Source organism: Mixophyes fleayi, chromosome 9 (assembly GCF_038048845.1).
Source record: "Mixophyes fleayi isolate aMixFle1 chromosome 9, aMixFle1.hap1, whole genome shotgun sequence".
In the NCBI taxonomy this organism is placed as follows: Eukaryota; Metazoa; Chordata; class Amphibia; order Anura; family Limnodynastidae; genus Mixophyes; species Mixophyes fleayi.
Genome location: NC_134410.1, coordinates 2,508,165 through 2,525,128, shown reverse-complemented (window position 1 = coordinate 2,525,128; position 16,964 = coordinate 2,508,165). Strand labels below are relative to the sequence as shown.

The 16,964-nt window shown below is 41.0% G+C and overlaps 1 protein-coding gene across 1 annotated transcript in view; it reads right to left on the bottom strand.

The window, feature by feature from the left end:
- The window catches only part of LOC142101793 (connector enhancer of kinase suppressor of ras 2-like), a 313,111-nt gene that overhangs the window by 45,277 nt on the left and 250,870 nt on the right, over window positions 1–16,964 (bottom strand). Inside the window, exons 12-13 of the mRNA XM_075186220.1 lie at window positions 10,430–10,536; window positions 7,383–7,622 (exon numbers count right to left, since the gene is read on the bottom strand). Of these exons, the coding sequence (XP_075042321.1) occupies window positions 7,383–7,622; window positions 10,430–10,536 (347 nt within the window). The remainder of the gene's footprint in view (window positions 1–7,382; window positions 7,623–10,429; window positions 10,537–16,964) is intronic.

Genomic DNA, 16,964 nt, shown 5'->3' with positions numbered 1-16,964 from the left:
TACAGATAACATACAGATAACATACAGATAACATGCAGATAACATACAGATAACATACAGATAACATGCAGATAACATACAGATAACACACATCAGCGACCTCGTGTGAAACAGACAAACTCTTATGTGGGATTTTCACACTTCCTCTTTTTAACACAGATCTAGAATTCAGTATTTGCGCCTGAGCAGCTGTTTATTTATAACACAAACTTTTAGTTAGATCGTCTCTTAACTTTTATATTCTGGTGTTGTGGTTACTTATCTATAAACATACACAGATATTGGTGTCGTTCCGGTCTGTCTTGTGCTGGTTAAAGAGACACTAACCTGAGAATAGATCCGTCATTAATGGTCTTTAGTTTTATATTATTGTGTCTGCAACTTCTTTACTCACTCTGTCATATAGTCATTCATCACCTGCACCTATCGTATATAGAGAAAGATCTGTCGGTAGATCCCAGATCACCTGCACCTATTGTATATAGAGAAAGATCTGCTGGTAGATCCCAGATCACCTGCACCTATTGTATATAGAGAAAGATCTGCTGGTAGATCCCAGATCACCTGCACCTATTGTATATAGAGAAAGATCTGCTGGCAGATCCCAGATCACCTGCACCTATTGTATATAGAGAAAGATCTGTCGGTAGATCCCAGATCACCTGCACCTATTGTATATAGAGAAAGATCTGCTGGTAGATCCCAGATCACCTGCACCTATTGTATATAGAGAAAGATCTGCTGGCAGATCCCAGATCACCTGCACCTATTGTATATAGAGAAAGATCTGTCGGTAGATCCCAGATCACCTGCACCTATTGTATATAGAGAATGATCTGCTGGTAGATCCCAGATCACCTGCACCTATTGTATATAGAGAAAGATCTGTCGGTAGATCCCAGATCACCTGCACCTATTGTATATAGAGAAAGTTTTGTCGGTAGATCCCAGATCACCTGCACCTATTGTATATAGAGAAAGATCTGCTGGTAGATCCCAGATCACCTGCACCTATTGTATATAGAGAAAGATCGACTGGTAGATCCCAGATCACCTGCACCTATTGTATATAGAGAAAGATCTGCTGGCAGATCCCAGATCACCTGCACCTATTGTATATAGAGAATGATCTGCTGGTAGATCCCAGATCACCTGCACCTATTGTATATAGAGAATGATCTGCTGGCAGATCCCAGATCACCTGCACCTATTGTATATAGAGAAAGATCTGCTGGTAGGTCCCAGATCACCTGCACCTATTGTATATAGAGAAAGATCTGCTGGTAGATCCCAGATCACCTGCACCTATTGTATATAGAGAAAGATTTGCTGGTAGGTCCCAGATCACCTGCACCTATTGTATTTTCTACAAAATATTTTGTTTTTCTTAATTTAAACCTGTTTTTATACACTGCAGAGGTCTGTGCTGATGAGCCTCATTATCAGGATCTTTGCTTCAGGGTCCAGCACATCCACAGATATCCCCACTGACAGGAGTACCTGCGACTGCTTCACCCTCTGATAACAGCGCAAATTACATGAACACCTTTCATCATCATCAACATTTATTTATATAGCTCCAGCAAATTCCATAGCCTTTGCTGTATTCTGACTACGGGTGCATCCACCTCCCTCTTATGTCCCAACTCCCCAGGCGTAAGGAGGCGCAAGTCACAGACACATCCGTAGGACGAAAAACTCAGATCTTATGCTAAAAACAGAGCTTGTATCTAACTCGAATCAAGCTGAATGGTGTTACAGATTAAGCGTAAACTGAAACTTTTAAAAGTGGGAAGTTATTTAATGTGAATGATGCAAAAAAAGTTTTCTGAAGTTCCAATAATATAAACCGAGACAGGAAGAACAAACTGTGAACGAAACTTGTAAATTAAACCCTGGAAAGAACAATCCCCCTTTAGTCGATAATTGTGCGATGCTCTCATCATGTGAGTCTCACACTACAGACAGAGCCTGAGATAGAGCGTCACACACTACAGAGAGAGAGGCTGATATTATCCTACGCCTCGCGCACACGGACGTCCGAGCCTCAGGCCTCATACTAGATATTTACAACCACATCTTTACGACCGTCTCAGCATTTTATTAGTGAGAAAGTCTTGTTCAGTGAATGCTTGAAATGTAGCAGCTATAAACGATCAGGTGCTTAGGTCATAACTGCCCATAAAATATACTGCGCTGCGGGGATTAAACGCCTCCATCGGGAGGATCAGCGACATCCGGCCGTACAGAGAAGCCATAATTAGAGTTTTCACCTTCCCGCTGGGGCGTCAGTCGTCCTCACTAACGGTTTCGTCTGGTTCTAGTCCTGGATTGCGGATATATTATCACTTTATCAGAGTAACAAATCTATTATAATTCCCAGAGGAGCTGTGTAATTAGATGTATTATACACTATTCTCATACAGTACAGTATACGGTTTATTATATCGGACTCTGAGGCCAAGGCCCACAGCGGCCCCTTTAATATATATTCACAGTCAGGGTTTATTTTCTGCGCAGGCTTCATAAGTCTCGGTCATCCTTTATTTCCAACAACTAAGGCCTGATTCATTAAGGATCTTAAATTAAGAAACTTCTTATTTCAGTCTCCTGGACAAAACCATGTTACAATGCAAGGGGTGCAAATTAGTATTCTGTTTTGCACATAAGTTAAATACTGACTGTTTTTTCATGTAGCACAATATTCAATATTCTATCATTGTACATAGCAGGATACATTTCTGTTTTGTTATTCAGTATTTGTATTAGGATAATGTTGACATTTTATGGATGTTTGGAAATGCTGTGAAACTAGTTCCTATGACTGCAGCTGCGATCTCTATCGTGTAGGAGAGAACTCTGTACATCACCCACCTCTGTGGTTTCATGTTGGGCAGGACAGGAAGATGCTACATAACAGGGTAAGATTGACAGGAAAGATACTGACATGTTACAAAGTTGTTACATTGTTATTTTACAGGGAAATTACAGATAAAGTGGATGATTCTGAATCAAATCTGTTACTAACTTCCAAATACAAATATATATTATATACTCCACAGAGCACTTAATCATGTAATAGATAGAATGATAACCGGGTAATATACATTATACTGACATAACTTCTACAATCTCAGTTTCCTGTGATAATAATCTCCTCCCAGGTTGGTGATTCTCAGTCACTGAGAGCAGAGGAAGTTGCCTAATCACAGAACGGTTCTGTTTTCACTGTACATTAAAAAGTAGCAGAAAAAAAGTTTTAGAAAAGTTGGTTGCAGCTTAGGGCCTGGTACACATCGACAAATCATGTTCAGCATTAAATGTGAGTTCTTAAAGCCTGGCAAATGCCCTGATAGGCACAGATTAATGTAAGTGACTGGAGCTGTACATTTTATGATGAGACTTCTCTTTGCTTTGTATTCACGTCAATGTTTCCTGCATTGTTCAGAAGTGCTGGTGCTCGGTACAATACAATGGAGATCTACAGGAGCGCTCATCAAGTACATTGTACATTATGCCACAGGGAGGGGGAGGGGAAATGAGCTTCGATCACTCTGTCACAAGTGAGCACAACATTTTTTGCATGCTTGTGTTGTTTTCAAATGTCCAACGAGAAGGCCTAACGAGAAGTATACTTCACCAACTCAAGTCAGTGACTTGGAAATCAGAAATGAAAGCTACAGAGGTATCAGTGTAAGGAACTTTCTGGGTGTTTTTGGTTTAAGTAGTTATAAGTTTAGGTGAGTAAATTTTTGTCTCTGTCATTCCCTCCTTTTGAATGTTGGGCTTCCTATCCTAACAAACCCACCTTTCCCCAACATCCAGCACAACAACTGTACATGACTAAACTTCAGGTAATGTATGAAAGAGTCTCCTGGGTCATAAATTAACTAAAACTTGAACTCATTTCCTGCACTTGGGCCTGAGATGTAAACAGCTGCTTCCTATAAGCACCCGCTGCTAGAAGACAGGACCTCAGCGGCTCAGAGAGTACTTGTGAGAAAAAAAACGTCTCCGAATCGTTCACAGGAAATGAATTTATAGCAGAGAAAGGCTTTGAAGTGTGTAATTGATACATTAGTCTCCTCACCTGTTATAATTATTATCTACAATGTAATATACCAGAACTGCCAAAAAAACTTTAATAATCTGTTTCTGAAGTGACTGTTCTCCCTCCACTCACTATCAATGCTGCAAAGGGACAATCCCAGCTTTGTGTCTGAACCCTTTTGATAAATGTATAATTATTATTTATTATGGAAATATTGTTCTGCATGACGTTCTTGATGTGAAAGTGTCTGATCACAGTATATTGTTGCCATTTGTTGATGCTTTTTACTGAATGCATAAATATTCTACTGGATAAATGCTTCTATTTTGTCTAAATCTTACTCAGGTTTATCCTGACTTTAATATTGTCAATATTATGGGTAAAGTTCATGTTATTTACCAAATCATACAGTGCAATGACTCGTACCTACACATGGTAATCAGGCAAACTACCTTAGACGATGCCTCTGCAATAAAATTGTAATTATTATATTTATAAATTATTATTCATATTTTTTTATTCTCTTCCAATATAGGTTTCAAAATGCTGACACTGTATTTGTTTACTTGAAACAATTATTTAATTTTTAACTGGAATCTATGTCAACTGAACAATGAGGTTTTAGCTTAATTCTGCTATTTGGTAAACTGTCTGTTTGTGAAAAATAAAGTGAAAGTAAATCCTACCTAAAAGATATTTCTTTAGTGGAGAATAGTTTTACATAGGTACAAAGTTGCGCAGATTTTTTTAACATTATAGATCGTTTACATTCTCACCGATACATTTATGGATCAATCATAGATATACGTTTGGTTAGTGACTACACTGTGTCTATATCCAAGGCTGAAACTTACCCAAACTGAAGTAATAGCACAGAAAGGACTGGCTGCTCTTAGTCGCTGATAATGTAGAAACAATTGTTACAACTTATTTTAGAAAGTAACTAAAACCTGAGATTCTGGTGGGAGATTTGTTGTAACATTATAGTGTTAGTAACAGACTCAACCTACAAAATAACTGCATGATAAAAACAAACGTATGTATGGAAAGATGTGGGTGGGGAGTGGGCGTAGAGAGAGAAATTAGTCAACCCTCCCAGTGGGGGCCAAACTTACTTCTTTCTTGTCTAACCGCTCAGTATATACATAGAGGACTTGTCACTTGTTACGGGATCTTATTAATAGAATAGATTACTGCTTTGTACTGGGCAATCTGAAATACAATAAATGTATAATATATATATATATATACAATGTATTTAATGTAAGTAAAATATATTTTTACAGTTGCTCCTGATACAAACACATGTTCTAGCTGTATACACAGCCGTCATCACTAGTAATCAGCACTTACACCTGACCTGTAGCTGGTACAAGTGATACGACTGAAAAACACGTAACTTAGAGATGCCCAAAGCTTGAATCGGACGCTGCTGCGTGCGCCCCCAGCTGGGCACATCCTCACTGTACACTGACTACAGGCATACGCCCTCACTGTACACTGACTACAGGCATACGCCCTCACTGTACACTGACTACAGGTATACGCCCTCACTGTACACTGACTACAGGCATACGCCCTCACTGTACACTGACTACAGGCATACGTCCTGACTGTACACTGACTACAGGCATACGCCCTCACTGTACACTGACTACAGGCATACGTCCTGACTGTACACTGACTACAGGCATACGCCCTCACTGTACACTGACTACAGGCATACGCCCTCACTGTACACTGACTACAGGCATACGCCCTCACTGTACACTGACTACAGGCATACGCCCTCACTGTACACTGACTACAGGCATACGTCCTGACTGTACACTGACTACAGGCATACGCCCTCACTGTACACTGACTACAGGCATACGCCCTCACTGTACACTGACTACAGGCATACGCCCTCACTGTACACTGACTACAGGCATACGCCCTCACTGTACACTGACTACAGGCATACGTCCTCACTGTACACTGACTACAGGCATACGCCCTCACTGTACACTGACTACAGGCATACGCCCTCACTGTACACTGACTACAGGCATACGCCCTCACTGTACACTGACTACGGGCATACGCCCTCACTGTACACTGACTACAGGCATACGCCCTCACTGTACACTGACTACAGGCATACGCCCTCACTGTACACTGACTACGGGCATACGCCCTCACTGTACACTGACTACAGGCATACGCCCTCACTGTACACTGACTACAGGCATACGCCCTCACTGTACACTGACTACAGGCATACGCCCTCACTGTACACTGACTACAGGCATACGCCCTCACTGTACACTGACTACGGGTATACACCCTCACTGTACACTGACTACAGGCATACGCCCTCACTGTACACTGACTACAGGCATACGCCCTCACTGTACACTGACTACAGGCATACGCCCTCACTGTACACTGACTACGGGCATACACCCTCACTGTACACTGACTACAGGCATACGCCCTCACTGTACACTGACTACGGGTATACACCCTCACTGTACACTGACTACAGGCATACGCCCTCACTGTACACTGACTACAGGCATACGCCCTCACTGTACACTGACTACAGGCATACGTCCTGACTGTACACTGACTACAGGCATACGCCCTCACTGTACACTGACTACGGGCATACACCCTCACTGTACACTGACTACAGGCATACGCCCTCACTGTACACTGACTACAGGCATACGCCCTCACTGTACACTGACTACAGGCATACGCCCTCACTGTACACTGACTACGGGTATACACCCTCACTGTACACTGACTACAGGCATACGCCCTCACTGTACACTGACTACAGGCATACGCCCTCACTGTACACTGACTACAGGCATACGCCCTCACTGTACACTGACTACGGGCATACGCCCTCACTGTACACTGACTACGGGCATACACCCAGTCCCCTCCCCGTTCCGTCCCTGGATTTGTAGGCTGTAGTAAGGGTCCTTTGTGCTAGAAGATTAATGAACGCTGCTGCGTTTCCTGGCATATGCGCAATCTTTAGCGCATGCGCGGAATAATTGTGCGTATTATACGCAACATATCACCAGTTATTCTCCTTAATGAACCAGGCTCATAGTGTTCTCTGAACATAAGAGGTTTTGTTATAAAGCGTTATTGACACATAGTAACACTAATTTGATTGCATTATCATGTAATAACCTCTAACACATTGATTGGTGAACATCACATAGTACAGTGACTGTGGTCACGTAACAGAGTGTAATAGTGATGTTGGTGAATATGGTGGTAATCAGATTGTAACGAGTTACACCGTGGTGCAAAAGCTGGTACTCACATGATACAAGGGAACAGTGTTACTCTCAGCGAGGGAGAAGGTCACGGCATCTTGCTGAGCAGGGTCCAGCCTCCCAGTTGAGGTTAGCATCGACGGGCTGATGGGGTAACTCGGACTTCCTGGGTTTTTGGATTTTTTCCTGGATCTCCGTCCCGTGTCCCTCTTGTTATCTTTCTGGGTCACCGGCTCCTCCTGTATCACCAGGATTTTGTCATCACTCAGGTAGCGCAGCAGCGAATTCTCAGAGTCAGTGGAGGAAAAGAGACAGAAGAATAAGAGGTAAGTACCATGAGACACCGACCTCTTCCTGCGACTGCTGTGTGTGGGCTTCACAAGTATGTCTGTGCTGAGAATAAACTCACAGCTACGAGACGCGTCAGCCCACAGAGCGGAGCTTCATCTGCAGAAAGAAATTAACACGATATCTATTTCCCAACATACTCAGAAATGCCTGTCGTTTACTGGACCTGCTGCAGAAACGGGGGCTTACAGCTAGCTGCATCCCCCAAACTCTTTCTTAAAATAAAACTGAAATAAAAACTCACCTCTCATAGTTACATAGTTGTTGAGGGTAAATAAAGACCTTTGTCCATCAAATTCAACATTATATCCTCAAAAAAACCTCCAGTTGCTCCACAGGAAGCAAAAATACCCATAACGCACAGTCCAGTATTCCTTAAGAGGAGACAATTTCCTTCCTGACAACATTCTCACAATCACACAACTAACTTTGTTAGCAAAATGTCCATTCCTGTCTTTCATACTTGTGTCTACATATACATATTCCACAGACACAATGCTCTTACAGTAAAGAACCCTTTTCATAGTGGAAGATTAAATCCTTTCCTCATGGCAATACATGAGATTGCTATGAGCTACCATTATTATTATAGTTTATTTATATGGTGCCTTCATATTACACAGCACTGTACAGAGGATATAGAGTCATTCACATCAGTCCATGCCCCATAGAAGCTTACAATCTAAATTCTCCATTTCTAGTCAGTAGGCAATTAACCTATTAATGAACATACACTTGTTGCTGGCTGGTGAGCGCATCCCAATATATATTGTGCACAAGATTCTCCTTTATGTATATTGTACACATAGTGGTTTATGTAGCGTTTGTTTTAGAGCGCTGGATATCTTTTCTTTTGTTTTCACTATGATTTGCAACGTTCACATCATTTACAAACACATTAATCAGCATTGATCCCAAGACAGAACCTTAGTCTCAACACTTAGTCCAGTTAGACCTCCTTATAGCTTCGTACTGTATATATTGTAATTGCCCTTAAAAAAAATAATTCTACCCTCCGTTTTTTTTGTATCACAACATGGTTTACCATTGGCTGGATTTGCCCTCGGTCTGTGTATTTTGATATGTACTGCTTCTTTGTTTCAGGTGGAAAGAAAGAGAATCCCGAGATTTCATGGGAACAGCACCCAAATTCTCGTCAATGCTTCTGGCTCCTATCATCCTAAATGTGTAACAATGTATCATTTCTCAGGAACGGGAATCATCTCACTGCACTCAGCAAAGAGTTCAGCTGAATAATAAATCTTCAAGATCTTTTCTCTCAGTAGAATTTTCTTCTACACCTCCATATTATAACATGAGATGGATTTTATACACAGTTATAATATAAGATTATAACCAATAAGATTCTAGTTATCATTTTGTAGATTGTACTAAATAAATGATAACTAGAATCTGATTGGTCGCTATAGGCAACATCTCCACTTCTTTAAACCCGCAGTTTAGTAAATATACCCCCAGGTGTCGTCCAGCCTCTGACAACCACATAAAGATATATTCCTTGTCAGAGTAAGACCCCTTCACAAAAAAATGTGGAATAAGATTTATCAATAACACTTATACAGCAAGAACTACACTCAAGCGGCTTTAGAGTAATACAAAAAAGAAAAAACAATGGGAAACGGATATAAAGAATATTAAAATCATTTTAGCACTAATGCAAAACACGGACAAGTACCCTTCTGTGAGAGATACTGATATGATACAAACACTGTTGGCTTTATAAATCAGAAAACCGCAGACATTAAACCATTGCAGTGGGTTGGACGGGTTTTATATGAAACATATCCTGTATTACAATGTCTTCTGTATCTCCTTCCTCCGCTGTGTGTACAGAGTAAAGGGCAGACTGACCTAGAAAGAGATACTGTAATGCACAGACTGTATAACCAGTGCACGGAGGGAATTACTGGGCACCAGGTGACTGGCTCTGCTAGACACCAATATTACAGTAGATTGTAAGCTTTTGGATTCAGGAAAAATTTCCCTGAAAATCACTGAGCACAATTACACACAAGTGGGATAAGAGAATGGAAAAACTGAGGCACCTTTAAGACGAGAGTTAAACTGAGTCCTCAGAAAACCTCTGTCAAATCTTAATGCTGAGAAATAACTGTGGAGAATGAGTGAGCCGCTAATAGTACGAGTGAGCTTCTGATATTAATGGTACCGAGCCTCCCACACTACACAGCCTGGTAATGTAACAGCGGATTATCAGAGTTAAAGGGACAGTCTCTGACGTGTCCCCAGATGTCTGACTGAGACAATAAGAGATTATTTTATTGTGATGTTACTAATTAACGCTTCCTGCTTGTATCCCACTGTGTTTCAGTGTGGACAGAAGCACAGATACAATATTATATTTTATCACAGAGAGGGTAAGATATACAATGTTGCAGCTTCTCCTTCCATCAGTCTTTATGTATCTGTGAACAGGACACACAGACGTGACTCATTTATAAGTGTCCCCTGATAGAATTTACTTTGTTATTAAAAGTAAAACCCAGTAAATGTGACACAGATTCTTACAAGATACTGATTAGTTTCTGGGGAACGTAATGTGTTGCGGTCCCTAAAAATGATACAAATAGATTCTACAGTAATAACTCTTGTTTGAACTGTAGGTAGTCGGTAGGTGGCCCAGACAAACCCTTGGACACGTTGCTGTTTGCAGGATCACATGCACAGATTCTGGGGAAGGCCTCAGGGGGTGGTAATATTGGGGTACACGGAGGGGCTGGCACTCACCTCTGCTTCCTCTCTTGTACATATTGGGCTCCTTGGTTTCTCCTATCCAGCTGTATTCTGATGAAATAGACACCGGCCTCAGATCACCTGGAGAGAGATCAGGATCTAGTCACATTTATGTATGATAAATAAAGGTTAAATAATCCTAACTCTCTACACATCATTTAATAATAGCTGTATTAAAAAAAAAATTTTTTTTGCAAAATACAACACAGGAAAACAAAATATTGTCAGAGATTGTTTAGACGTTAGGAGAGGGTTCATGGCTTGTAGTCTATTATGTCTCAGGTAACTGTACGTAAGGGGATTTTGGATGAAATATCTCTACGACGGACTGACTGAGATACAATGTTGTCTGACCAATCAGATCCCTGATGGAGTTTAGCTGAAATCAATACTTAGTAACTGTATAATGAGTAAAAATCAGTAAGAGTTGTAGCAATCAGTAGGTAACAAATGATTTTAACGTGAAAACAACCACAAGTGCCAACATTTCATTACACTTTCCAGGCGCGGCTGGTAGATCATACACAGGGCACTCTATGTGACCGGGCACCTGTACCCAGACCTGCCATGATCATAATACTATTATATAAAGTATTAATACACCCACCCATTCCCACTTCCTTAGTAGGTTGTTTAACTAAATGAAAATGTTAGATATCATTTTATTGCAGAACTACGGGGTGTACGGGTATAAGGGGTGATCGTTCTGGCGTTCTGTGCCATCGAGAGCGGATTTGATTGGATGTAAATGTCACAACCAATAATGTAGCATTAATTAAACCACAGAGTGCTGGCTGTCTCTATCATACCCCGACCATCACTGTCAACGTAATACTGATATCTTATAACCAGAAGTCAGGGGGGTCCTGTACTCCCTGAAACCCGACATCACACAGGAGATAAAAAGTTTGGTTGTTCCCTTTCAATAACCGACAACCAAGGGCTGGCACATTTTAGCCCGGGGGAGGGCTGGGGGGGGGGGGGCGAGACTCCCCTCAGCAGCCTATTAAGAACATTTTAAAGGAAAAAATGCAGGTGGCCCAGTGACCCAGCCCCAGGTAGCCACTATGGGCTTGGCCCGGAGGGTGTGGAGATGCAGGGCCATCTTTTCCATTGGGCACGATGGGCAGCTGCTCAGGGACCCCACGGGCAAGGGGGCCCCATAGGCAGGGCTCTTAATCAGAATAAATAATCCTGCAAAAGAAAAAAACCTGCAAAAAGAACCTACAAGGGTCACTGAGCAAGTACATCTATCTATCTCTATCTCTATATATCTATATCTATATCTGTATCTGTATACATCTATATATCTATATCTAGGGGCCCCGGTGCACTGCTTTGCCCGGGGGCCCATAATGTTGTTAAGATGGCCCTGGGGAGATGCCCCCCTGCCCCCAGCCCATGAGAACAACATTTTCAGCTGGACCAATCAATGCGCTCCCAGTTCGGGAGTCTTTATACAATAACCATCAAACATCTCTTATGTAGCAGTATTTACTATGATTTATACTAAAGTTTTTCTGAGGTTGTGACATTTAGGGGCGTATTCAATTGTTTGAAGATCCCGCGGCGTTAAAACTAGTACCGTTATTACGGTAATAGTTATATGGATTTCAGCTCGCGGCTCAGGGAGCTGTGAGCTGAAATCCAGCGTGAAAACTACCGTAATAACGTTTTTTACGCGGACTATTATTGTAATAACGGTAATAGTGCGCGGAGCGCGAGATTTTCAGCGTTTACGCCGACAATGAATATGCCCCTTAGGAGGGAATTCCCCCTGAAGTAGCGCCGCAATAATTCTATTACCGTTATTACGCTAAAGTTAACCCGGCTTTCTTCTCGTAGCTCAGAAGAGCAAGCAAAACGCCGGCAATGGAACTACTGTAATAACGGTAATAGTGCACAATTGAATTCTCCCTTTACTGTCAGAGAAAGTACAAACATGGCACCATTTGTAATTTGTTTTTAAACAAGTATATACAATGTATTTTATTTCTATAGCAGTGATGTAAGGTCGTGTTTCTGTGACTGTTCATGTTGTCGTTCCCCCCCCACGTCTCTGGCTGTGACCCCGCTGAGTAAGTCAGAGACACACAGAAAGATTTATACAGTAATTGCCCCGTGCGCTGATAGGGCCCAGCAGTAATAAAGGGGGACCGCTGTGTGCACTGGGGGGGAGAGGCTCGGAATGTTGGGATCATTACAGAAGACATATAATCTCCAATACGTCACAGTGATCATAGAGAGAAACACCACACTGTGATTCAGCCATCCTTGTATAAGGGCCAGTTGTATATCGGGGGGGGAGGGTAACATTTATAATGATAACTAATGTCACCACCTATTAATGGGCACATTACAATATATATGGGGATTGTTACACACAGTGAGGCAATGAATGGAGGTGAGGTCCGGGGGTTTGGGATTGGAACGTACGTTACTGTTGCTTACTGATGCCCTACAGGGGAGATCTGAGGCATAGAGTAAATATCTAATTGTTACAGGGTAGAGGGGGCATTTTATTCATGTCAGAATGACCAGCAGGATCCATCCCCTTGCCTGGTGTTCCTAAAATCACCCCCTGCTCCATGAATTTAGGGAAAAATTTACCATTGGGGCCATACCAATTAATGCTAAATAGCCCCATGATCCGCCAGACAGAAAAATAGGGTGCAGAATTCTTACTATAGTAATTAGCCCCAATACTGCCCACAGGTACCTACATAGTGATTGGAATGCTGCTGATAACTGAACAGCAACTTCTCTAATCAACTGACCAAACCCCACAAATCACAATGAGTGGAATTTTCAGAACTACAAGAGGAAGAATTTGTCTTTAGGTGTTACCAGACCCCCCCCCCTTCCTATCGCACCCCGCACAGCAGGATGAGGGGCCGTTGTCATCTTCATTACTAGACTATAAAAATCTGCAAAATGTGAATTTACCAATCTCGGGGTCTATTTATTATCAGAGTATACGAACCATCAATATAGTACAATAATAATACAAATCGCAGCATTGCGTAATGAAACAAGGCTATAATTTACCATGCTGGGTTCCCCCCCCCCCCCTCCCCTTCTGCAAAGTCTGTTTGCTATTCACCAACAGCCTAACGCTAACGGTGAATGGAGGAATACCAGGCACATAGCCGGTGAGGCAAAAGGATTCAAAAACGGAATTTAGTGGTTTCCCGGATACCAGACACATGAGAAAAACGTACACTGGAGAATCAGTGATAATTCGGGTATTAGAGGATTCAGGGATTGACTTCTTTAAGTAAACAGTGAACTAATTTGGATCAAGAAAACGATGAAAGGTTTTAGCTGAGAATAGGAGGAACGGTGCATTGAATGTGGCCCCTCACAGCAAATCCCTATCTATGTATCCTAATCTAACTTTTACAATAGATTATGATTATTATTATAATTAGCCTTTATAGGGCGCCACAACATTTCCGCAGCACTGTACAGACACAGACATAAGACCATACAGGGTAGAAACAATAACGGACATTAAACAAATACCAGGACATCAAACACTCCAAACATAGCTGTATAGTGACGTAGGATCAGAAGAAGCGGTAGAGAAACAAGAGGGAAGAGGGACCTGCTCATATGAGCTTACATCCTAGAGGGAGGGTAAACAGACAGGAGGCACAAAGAGAGTCAGAGGAGGGGATCAACAAGGGTCAACATTATCTTTAGAAATGCAAACTTAAATTCGATTTTTTTTCTCTATTTTACAATTGCTGAAGTTTTATACCAAACCCCCTCCCAGAGAGCTAGTTAGAGATTGTCCCCCTGCAGGGGATATTAATTTACTGGTCATCATCATCATCATCATTTATTTATATAGCGCCAACATATTCCGTAGCGCTTTAAAATTGGGGACAAACATAATAAACTAATAAACAAACTGGGTAAAACAGACAAAGAGGTGAGAAGGCTGCTCGCAAGCTTACAATCTATGGGACAATGGGAGATGGTCTGTTCATGCCTCACTGTAACTTTCACCAAACATGTCCCTTTATTGCTCTGGCTTCTTTTTGCGGTTTCATCCATGTATATCTATCATCAGGCAGAGTTATTTCTTCATGTTGCTTTCCTGTGCACTGAATACAATTGTATAAAGACATGACTGGAAAGCACAGAAGAAACTACAAAGGAAAAACAATATATCTGATAAAGGCTTCACAATAAGTTAAAGTCAAGGTGGAAATCTCCTCTAAATGAATTTTTTGCATTATGCTGAATAAAAGATCTTATCTTACTGCGGCTTCTCGTTATCATCATAAATAAATAAATGTATTATTTCTGTGACTGCATTAGATGGGATTAATTCTGCCTGATTGTGTCTCAAATTCCCTCTTTTATAGAAAGAAGCCTTGTAAAGACCAGGGGGTAAATGTATCAAGCTGAGAGTTTTCCGGCGGGTTTGAAAAGTGGAGATGTTGCCTATAGCAACCAATCAGATTCTAGCTATTGTTTTGTAGAATGTACTAAATAAATAATAGATAGAATCTGATTGGTTTTTCAAACCCGCCGGAAAACTCTCAGCTTGATACATTTACCCCCAGACCTCATATTTCATGCGATAACACCTGATAATATCACATGAGAACATAGTTATATATAGTTCATAGTTACATAATTATTATATATAGTTATATAGGTACACAATAACCTAGTTATATATAGTAATATAGTTACTTAATTATTATTATATATAGTTATATAGTTACACAATAACCTAGTTATATATAGTTATATAGTTACATAATTATTATATATAGTTATATAGTTACACAATAGCATAGTTATATATAGTTACATAATAGCATAGTTATATATAGTTACATAATTACACAGTTATATATTGTTACATAGTTATATATAGTTACATATTTATTATATATAGTTAGTGAGGTTTAATAAGGACTGGACTCTAGATGGGTTGATCCAGAGGAAGATATAATTTCCCCCATAAACATCGGACAATTAACCCTCACCGGGGGTTGTGATTAGTTTGTGATTTGATCCTGGTTCATTCATGGTGCAGAGAGGATGTAAAAGTGGTGATATAACCTCATTTAGAGATGGAATAAATCCAGCTAGAAGGGGCATGTTGGCTGTATAGGGGAACATTAAAATCTGCCAGTTTTAGAGTTGGGAGGGGGGCACATCGTACTATAACTCTAAATCACAGTATAAAATTAAAGCTGCCCAGTATTTGTCTACAGGCAGAAGCAGACGGTATTACCCCTGTAAGTAAATTGCATTCGCACAAGTTGTAACTCCGAAAGGTCTGTCCGAGTGCAATTTACCTGGATTTACTCCTAACTAGTGGTAATAACCTGGAGGTAAAACTGGTGATAATCTGGAGATAATCGGAATAATCATGTTAATTACACAGCACCGTACAGAGGGGACATAGAGCACAGAACTGTATGTAAAATGTGGAGATCATACATAGAATAAGCAAACGCAACATATAGAAATATTATGTAATAGATATAGACAAGGTATAGACCGGTACAGAACATATAACGGGAATAATACAAGGACACAGAAACACAAGAGTGGATTACACAGGAGAAGAGAAGAGAATGAACTGCACGCAAGAGCTTGCAATCTTTATAACAAATAAAATGCTACCTAAGTGGAACTGAGATTATTCAAATGTCAGATAGGAAAGCACTTTGAAGAAAACATAAATTAAATGGATTTAGTGTACACAAATATCAATATTTGTGGATGTAACTTGAGGCAAACAGAATACTTGAACCCTATTTTTGAACCTCCAGAAATACAATTTATAGCCACATCTGTGAATGACAATAAAGGTTCCTGGTTTGTACCTTTCCAGTTTTGGTGGTGATGTCACTGCAGACAACTACATCACCCATCATCCATCCCATACACAGCCGTCACCAGGCTGCCGGGAGGAGTGAGAACAGCTGGTGTCCGAGACCAGTCACAGCTGATAGTTACAGGGAGTTTAAAGGGACAGAGGTCAGACAGACAGTTGTGTCTTTTAACAGAGCAACCAAACTAAACAGTGTTGCTGCACAGGGAGCCGGGTACTGACCATCTTCACATGTACCATGTTGTACTGACACATGTGCATTGTATGTTTGCACTGTATACATACTGAAAGTGTGATGGGTTCATTTGCTCAAACTGACTAAAACTGACCAATCATTGTACTGTCTGTAGGCTCCTTATACCCAATCAAAATCCACTAAAAGGGTCATTTGTAACTTAATTAATCTCCCAAAAAGTTCCAGGGACTTATCTCATCTCTATCCTAATGCCACTGGCACAGACAGAAAGTGCTGGCAGGAACTGGGGAGACGTAAACAGGACACATATATCTAAAGGTCAGTCATCAGCAATTAGCAATGATATACAGGTAGTTAATGACTCCAGGGGGTATATTTACTAAACTGCGGGTTTGAAAAAGTGGAGATGTTGCCTGTATCGACCAATCAGATTCTAGCTGTCATTTT